Here is an 8,421-nt window from a genome sequence, read left to right as displayed (position 1 = left end):
GCCAGAGAAGCGGTGCCTCGGTGCACGCCCGGCATCCGAACCCGGGCCACCAGCAGCAGAGCGAGCACACTTAACCGCTAAGCCACGGGGCCGGCTCTCTCCAACTCTCCCTTTTGCCCATTACACTCTGGCCAAGATGGCTTCTCTCTGTTCTTGGAACACACCTGTGTGTTTCTGCCTCTGGGCCTTTGCACAGGCCTTTCTTTCTGTTTGGAACTGGATTGTAAGCCCTATAAGGGTGGGGATTGTGTTTGGTTTTGTTTGGCTCTATATCCCCAAGCATTTAACCTGGTAAACAATAGACACTCAATAAATGCCACCTGTAATAGGTCTTAATAAATAATTCTTGAATAAATGTGCCTGATGCTTTTCTATTGACGTATTTAATCTTTACCACAGCCACATAAGGTAGGAACTATCATTAGCTCCCTTTTATAGAAAAAACCCAGGAACTCAGCTAAGATTTGAACCCTAGAGGGAGGCTCTTCTCACCTCTCATTGACTATGGGGGTGTGGGAGTGAGGTGGTAGACCACAGGCCAGCTGCTAGATTCTAGATGGTTGTAGGCTTCCTGGAGCAAGAGGCATTGGGGTCTGGGCTGGAAAGCTCACAAGACTTGGGTCTGCAAAGGCCCTAAGAGCATTCCAGGTGGAAAGAACAGCAATGAGCAAAGGTGTGGAGGCAGCAAGATCCAGCTCCTGGGACCTCCCAGCTCAGGGCTGGGCCAGCCCGGGACACACAGCCAGTTGGGTCCCAGGGGCGCCATCCGCTGGGGGTCTCCAGAGGCAGGACCCCCGGGGGCGGGGAAATTGAGGCGAAGAGTCACTCTGCAGTCCCTCTCCCCAGGCTGCGGGCTGGGGCGCCCCCAGGGACGCTGGCAGGGCGCTCCCACGCCCGGTCGAGGCAGGACGTTCCCACGAGGGGGCGGCCCTGGAAAAGGCTGTGGGGCGGGCCGGCGGGCGCCAGCGCTCTGGTCCCTCTGCAGCAGCTCATTCTCTGTTACTCGCTTGGCAGACCCGGGTCGTGCTCCCGCTGCCGCGAGCTGCAAGGTGAGTGAGTGGGTGGGAGAGCCCCGGCTGGGGGATGGGGATGCGGCTTGGTCTCTGGCTTTCAACACCCAGTCAGGGCCCGTGTGGTCGCCCCATCGAAGAGGGTCGGGGGGCTTCTGGCAGCTCAGAGTTGAGGACTCCTAGGGAATTATCTTCTGTCCGTATATGGGGCACCATCTCTTTCCCCAAATGTAGATTACCCCTTCCCTCTCCCCATGTGTGGCGCTCCCTCATCTACTTATCACTGATGGGGAGCCCTTCCTTCCCAGATGTGGGGCCCCCCTCCCACTTACCACATATGGTATACCCCCTCCCTCTACTTATTGGGTGCCCCTTTCTCTCCCCAGATGTGAGGGGCACTTTCTCTTTCCAGAGTGGGATACCCCTTTCCTGTCCCCAGATGTGTGCTCCTCTTCCTCCTTCTGACCCAGTTTGGTCCTTGTCCTCTTCTAAAGCCACCGCCATGGGATGCCAGACCCTGAGACTTCCCCGGGGGGGGGGGGGGGGGGGGAGAGGGGAGTTGGGCTCTGCCTGTCCCCCTCCCCCACCAGATCTAGCCGAGCAGGCTCTCTGTGCAGTGCACGTAGGCAGCCAATTAGGGGGGAAGGGGTGGGGGCCAGACCATCTGCCCAAGACCTTGGCAGATGGCCCTCTAGGGAAGAGAGGTAGCCCCAGGACCTGCTCCCTCCCTACCTGGACTCCCACCCAGTTTCCTCTGGGGGTCAAACAACTGAAGGAGGTCTCTCAACCTGGCCAGGCTGAGCTGGGGCTGGAACCAGAACCCAGGCCCCCAGCCCCAAACTGTTCAGATCCTGCCTTAAGAGTCAGGCCTCCTCCCACTTCTCAGATGGTAATTGAGGTCCCAGGAGAGGGCTCCAAATGTCTCGGACCCCCATCTACCCCCATAGGGATATCAGGCAAAATTAGAAGGGTCATGGGCCTGAGGGTGACCTTGAAATCCTGCCCCCTTCCCACAACACCTGAAAAAGGGTTTCGCTGTCTGGGCCCTGAGGGGTAGGGGAGGAGGGCACTGTGGGGGCAGGACTCATCCACGCACACCCTAGATGTTCTTCAGAGCTGCCTGGAGCTTGGCACTGAGGAAAGGAAGACTTGGAATGCGAGGGATCCACAGCCCAGGAGACACCGGTAAGACCTGGGCACCCCCCTCCCTTGCCTAACTCCAAGACTAGGGGCAGGAGTCCTCTTCAGGCTGCCCCGTTCCCTTCCATGCTGCCCTGGGCCCACCCCAAAACCATTTCCCACAGTCCCACTCCTTGGTCCTGGGCCATGTTCCCTCCAAGAAATGGAGCTCACAGGGTGAGCAGACAGCAGCTCCCTCCATTCCAAGCTTGCTCAGGGCCTAATGCCCAAACCTCAGCCCCTTGGGCCTTTGTGTCCTGAGGTGGAGGGTGCTGACAGAACCTTGGACCTCCTTTCCAGACCCTGATGTCAGTGCTCGTCAGAAGAACGAGGCCTAAAGCAGGAGAGACTTCAGCCAGACAGCATAAGGGCTGTCCTGACCCTCAGGAGAATAATAACAGATAACATTTATTGAGCCCTTACTGTGTACCCCAAGCTGTGATAAACATTCTACACAGATTAACACATTTATCTCACAACAACCATGTGAGGTGGATGTTGTGCTGTTATCTCCATCTCTCAGATGAACAGACTGAGGCCTGGAGACCTAGATATTAAAAGAGCCAGGACTCCTTGCCCAAGGCAGTTCTAATGCCATCTTGCAAGGTGGTACCAATGCCCTCCTTGTGGGCATCTCTGGTGACAAACAGAAGAAGCTTTGTTGAGACCCTCCTCATGCCCAGCCTTGTTCTGGACACCCACATGGAGCCCTCGATGGCTTAGCCATCAGGGAAAGCTTCCAGGAATGGAAGCCAGTAGTAAAACCAGCCTCTCTGTATCAGTGTAATTTACAGAACATCTGCTGTGCGCTAAGCCTTTTGACTGTATAATCTTGAAGCTCCCACAACAGTGTGAGGCAGGTTCTCTTATTATCCCCGCTTCCCAGGTGAGGATATTGAAGCACAGTGAGGTAAGGGGCCTGTTGGAGCTGGGCTGGGATGCAACTGGGTTCCAGCTGACTCCAAATCCATGCCCTTGACCACTCGGTAAAGGCAGATGGATAGCCCTTTGCAGTGTGCAGAGCGATTTCACATTGTCATCTTAGGTTCACCTCACTGAGCCTGTGCCCACCCGTTGCCTCTGCCTGACATGCCCTCCTCACCTCAGATCTTCCCGGAGAATGCGGGAGTTGAAGCCAGACCGGCTGAATTGCAGCCCTGGCCCTGCTCCTTTTTGCTTTGTGAACTTCAGCAAGTCACTTAGCGGCTCAGTTTCTTCACCTGTAAAATGGAGATAACAATATCACCTGGCTCCGAGTGATGCGAAGTAAGTGAGTACACTCACCTAGAGGCCTTAGAATGGCTCCTGGCACACAGTAAGTGCGCAATAAACGCAGCCCTCTTTGTTAATATCATGGTTAGTGCTGGGATGTCCCAGGGGCAGCCTGAACTCAGCTCCTCCCTTGTGCCCGCAGCCCACAGCAAGGGGAAGATGCCCCCCTACACCAACTACCACGCCCAGCGCTCCTACCCCATGCCAGACGAACCCTTCTGCACAGAGCTCAACGCGGAGCAGCGGGCCCTGAAGGAGAAGGAGAAGGGCAGCTGGACCCAACTGAGCCACGCCGAGAAGGTGGCCTGTAGGTCTCAGGGTGGGGCTGGCCGGGGAGAGTAGCCTGGGGGTGACTTTGAAAAGAAGAGTCTGTCAAGAGCAGTGGGCAGGGAGACACCCCCCACTCAAGACAGCCAGAAACCCCCAGACACCTGAATGCATACCTGAGGCATGAAGTGCATTCCTTGTTCATTCATTCTTTTATTCACTCAACTATTTGTGCACAGCCTGATGCTAGGCGATGCTGGGGACAAAGAAGTGAATCACCCAGGTGGGTTCTGCCCTCAGGATGCTCCCAGTCCAGTGGGGGAACCAATACAAACCCAGATAACTGTAATGCAGGATATGTGGCTAGGGTGAGGTGCGTTCAAGGGGCTATGAGGACCCAAAGGAGAGACAGAGAGAATCCTGGTGGGCCTTCCAGAGGAGGGCACATTCCAGTTGGCCTTGAATGGTGAGGACAAGGGTGCTGCCAGGAAGTGGAAACAGCATAGGGAAGGATATGGGAGCGGGAGAGCATGGAAGGTCCTAGGCATCAGTGAGTGCTGTGGGGGGATGGAGAAGAGAGAAGCAGGTGAGGTGGGGAGGGAGCAGGGGCCTGACCCTGGGGAGCAGGAGGGATGTCTGACCCCAAGTCCTGCCCACCAGTAGTGCCCCAGGCTGACTCTTTGATATTTGGAGACTTGTCACTGGCTGGCCATGCTTTGCATACAGTAGATGCTCAATAAGAATTTGCTGAATGGACTGCATCTGCTGCAGAGAGGGGGAGGGGAGGCTGGAGATCCCTGAGGCCAAGAGTTGGCCAGGGTCCTTGGAATGGATGCACCTGAGGCCCCCACTTCCCTACCCCCCACCTGCCTCCAGTGTACCGTCTCCAGTTCCATGAGACCTTCGCGGAGATGAACCGTCGCTCCAACGAGTGGAAGACAGTGATGGGCGGTGTCTTCTTCTTCTTTGGATTCACAGCTCTGCTGATTTGGTGGCAGCGGGTCTATGGTGAGTGGCAACACCTTACCTGGCTGCAGCCTTGGGCCACATCCCTGTGACCGCAGCCACCAGCCAAGCTCTTCTAAGGGAACTATGCGGGCACTCATCTGAAGAGTTTTGAAAAGTCCCCCAAAGAGGTGTAGGGAGAAGAGCAGAGCACGGCTGCCTGGGTTGGGATGTGGGGACTTTACCTCTCTGGGCCTCCATTCCTCATCTATAAAATGGTAATAATAGTGCCTACATTTCAGGGTTCCCGTGAGGATTTAATGAGAGCTGTAGGCCAGTGCCTGGCACGTAGTCATGAATGACGTTACTGATTGCTTTTATTAACCATGAATTTTTCAGCATATTGTTTCAGCTGCTGTAACAAAGAGTCCCCAACATACAAGAGCTTAAAGAAGGTAGAGGTTTTGTTCCTCTCTCACAAAAAAGGCCAGGGGGAGTATGGGGACTCCACAATGTCAGGCTCCTTCTGTCTTGTTGCTCTGACATCCTTAACATGTAACTTCCTTCTTGACATATAAAATGGCTGCTCCAGCTCCAGCCATAAAGACTACATTCCAGTCAAGAAGAGAAAAAGGGAGGATGCATTCCTCTTTAAGGTCCAGAAGTTGCACACACCACTTCTGCTCACATCCTATGGGCTAAAAATGATCACATGACCATGTCTAGCCACAAGGGGAGCTGGGCAATGTAGTCTTTAGCTGGGTGGCCACATACCCAACTGACCGTTTATTACCACAGAAGAGTGATTCTCAAAGTGTGGTCCCTGGACCAACAGCTTCACTTGGGAACTTGTTAGAAATGCAAATTCTCAGCCCCACTCTGATCTACCGAGTCAGTCACTCTAAGGGTGGAGCCCAGCAATCAGTGTTTTAACAGACCTCCAGGGGCTGGCCCGTGGCGTAGCGGTTAAATTCTCAACTCTGCTTTGGCAGCCCAGGGTTCGTGAGTTCAGATCCCGGGTGCGCTTGTGAAGCCATGCTGTGGTGGCGTCCCATATAAAGTAGAGGAAGATGGGCATAGATGTTAGCCCAGGGCCAATCTTCCTCGGCAAAAAGAGGAGGATTGGCAACAGATGTTAGCTCAGGGCTAATCTTCCTCACACACACACAAAAAAGACCTCCAACTGATTCTGATGCGCACTCAGGTTTGAGAAGCACTGCTCTGGAAGAAGGGGAGAGGAGATTGGGGAAGAGCTGGCAGGCTCTGCCTCAATTGACTTCACCTGATCTTGTTTCTTCTTCTGTAAAAGTGTGATGGGAATTCCTACCTTGCATGAGAATAACATGACAGAGCCTTTGGGAACAATTCTAGTCTAGCCCAATGTTTGGTACTAATAGGTGCCCATATAGATCTTTTCTTTCTTGCCCACCCACTGGGATAGAAAGTACCAGGGAAGGCGGTCAGGCTGAGTCAGCCTCAGGGGCAGATGGACCGGGAAGTAGGATGTGCGTGGTGTTGGGGGCTCTGGCCCCCAGGCCTTCCCTGATCCACACATCAAGGCACCTAAAATGCCTCCATGAGTGCTTCAGCCTTTGGGTTAATATTCTCTCCCCAGATTTTTAAAGTGAACACCCCTACACCACCTCCTACTCCCAACCCCTCAGGCAGCAAAAGAAATGATCTCATCCTGGACCCTTCCCAACAAGTGGGAGCCAACTCAGTAATTATAACTATAGTAGCTATCATGATTAGGGGCTTGATATCTGTCCCACCTTGTGCCAATTGCTTTGCAAATACTAACTCATTCAATCCCCACAACCCTAGTGGATAGGACCTGTTTTTGACAGGTAAGGAAACTGAAGCTCAGAGAGATGAAGTGACTTGTTCAAGGTCACACAGCAAGGGAATGGTAGAGATGGGATTTGGGCCAGACAGACTCAAAACCAGTGCTCCTGTTGTCATTGGGCCTCAGAGTAGGTGAGGAAAGTGAGGCTCAGAATGGGGAAGGACCTTGGCCCAGTTCCCACAGCGATCTAAGGCAGAGCTGGGATCAGAACCCAGGGGTCCCTGGAGTGAAGCTTCAGAAGGGAGTGTGGTGGGGGGACGGGCAGGGTGGAGGGAGCCCCTCAGTGCAGAGCACTGGAACCCTGGGCCTGGAGACCTGGCCCCGTGGGAGGGGCGGGCCTGGCAGGGTGCTGAGCTGCCATGTCCCTGCCCCACGCCTTCCTGGCAGTGTTCCCTAAGAAGCCCATCACCCTGACGGATGAGTGGAAGGCCCGGCAGCTCCAGCGCATCCTGGACATGAGGGGCAACCCTGTGCAGGGCCTGGCCTCCCGGTGGGACTACGAGAAGAAGGAATGGAAGAAGTGACGCCGTCCCAGGCTGCTCTCCCTGCAGCTCTACCCCGGCCTGGAGCCTCTCCTTCACCCCAATAAAGCTGGCCTGTTCTCTTCTGCCTTTACTCTCCACCTCAGTCTTTACCTGCCACAAAGCCTACACGATACCTAAAATTAGGCATAATTTTAGTATAGTAGGTGAGGGGCAAGAATAAGCCACTTTCTAAGGGCTCAGAGCCCAGCTTGTCAGGGAGGGCTCCCTGGAGGAGGAGGGGCTAGGGCTGAGTCTTAAAGGATAGGAGGGATTAGGAAAGGCAGGAAGGAGAAGGGAAGGCATTCCAGGTGGAGGGAATGGCCTGAACAAAGGCAAGGACACTCCTTTATTCAGTCAATTAACAAATACTTATTGAACACCTACTGTGTGCTGGGTACTAGTCCAGGCCCCGGGAGATGCAGCAGTGAACAGGACAGACAAAGTTTCTGGCCTCATGGAGGAGACAAAAATGAATCAGTAAGTGTAATATCTAGCATGTTGCATGGTAATAAGTACTATGAAGAAAGAAAGCAGAACAGGATAAAGGGACGGAATTCCAGGGAGCTTGGGGGATGGTAGGTCAAGGCCTCTTAGAGGAGGTGGTGTTTGAGAAGAGGTCTGAAAGAAATGAGAGAACAAGCCTTGTATCAAAGAACAGCAAGTGCAAAGACCCTGAGGTGGGATTCTGGTTTGTATGTATGGGGGACATCAAGGAGGCCACAGTGACTCCATTGGACTGGAGTGACTGGAGTGGAATGACTTGGAGAGTAGAAGGAAGGTACCTGTGGGGGGCGAGGGTTGGTCTTGGGGCAGAAAGCATATTCTATGGGCCTCATGGGATTTTATGCTGAGTGTGATGGGAAGTTGCACCAGTTTGAGTCCTCGGAGAAGCAAATGCCAAGAAGGAGTTAAAGATGTGAAGAGACTTGTTGGAGGTAATGCCTGTGAAGGATAAGGGGGGGGAGGGTCAGGAGTAGGTGGTGAGAACCTTTAGGTGGTGACACAGGCCTGGCCCTGTGGGAGGAGAGAGGGAAGGAAGGAGGATTGGGTGGGAAGAGCCTCAGACTTCAGTGCACTATTATCAGTCTGAGTCCAAGCAGGAGACAAACTACACAGTATGTAAACAAGGGCTGTAATTCTTTATATTAAATAATTATTAAGCTTACACAAGAGAGTAACCATACAGATGTAAAGAGAACTTTAAAGGGTATCCTAGGGAGCATGCCCAAGGAAGGATAACCTTGGGGGGAGTGCCTTCCCCACGCTGGGGTTCAGACCTCGTTGGAGAAGGTGTGGTTGAAGCCCACTGGATGGTGGGGAAGTTTCCTGAGTTGCCTGGGCCGGAGCTGGTCCATTGTCACTGGGCAAGCAGGAAGCA

At 53.8% G+C, this 8,421-nt stretch overlaps 1 protein-coding gene across 2 annotated transcripts; it reads left to right on the top strand.

The window, feature by feature from the left end:
• The first annotated feature begins 750 nt into the window (after window positions 1-750).
• Window positions 751-7,130, top strand: LOC131418138 (cytochrome c oxidase subunit 4 isoform 2, mitochondrial). 2 transcript variants are annotated; one of them, XM_058562138.1, is made up of 6 exons: window positions 751-1,049; window positions 2,114-2,195; window positions 3,604-3,768; window positions 4,605-4,736; window positions 5,073-5,128; window positions 6,907-6,991. In XM_058562138.1, the coding sequence occupies exons 2-6, from the start codon at window positions 2,114-2,116 to the stop codon at window positions 6,931-6,933; spliced, it is 462 nt and encodes a 153-aa protein (XP_058418121.1). In that variant the 5' UTR covers window positions 751-1,049; the 3' UTR covers window positions 6,934-6,991. The 2 variants fall into 2 exon arrangements, with proteins under 2 accessions (XP_058418121.1, XP_058418120.1); XM_058562137.1 differs by lacking the exon at window positions 5,073-5,128 and having other exon boundaries at window positions 880-1,049; window positions 6,907-7,130.
• The last annotated feature ends 1,291 nt before the right edge of the window (window positions 7,131-8,421 follow it).

Source organism: Diceros bicornis, chromosome 19 (assembly GCF_020826845.1).
Source record: "Diceros bicornis minor isolate mBicDic1 chromosome 19, mDicBic1.mat.cur, whole genome shotgun sequence".
In the NCBI taxonomy this organism is placed as follows: domain Eukaryota; kingdom Metazoa; phylum Chordata; class Mammalia; order Perissodactyla; family Rhinocerotidae; genus Diceros; species Diceros bicornis.
This window is presented reverse-complemented; position numbering and strand designations above follow the sequence as displayed.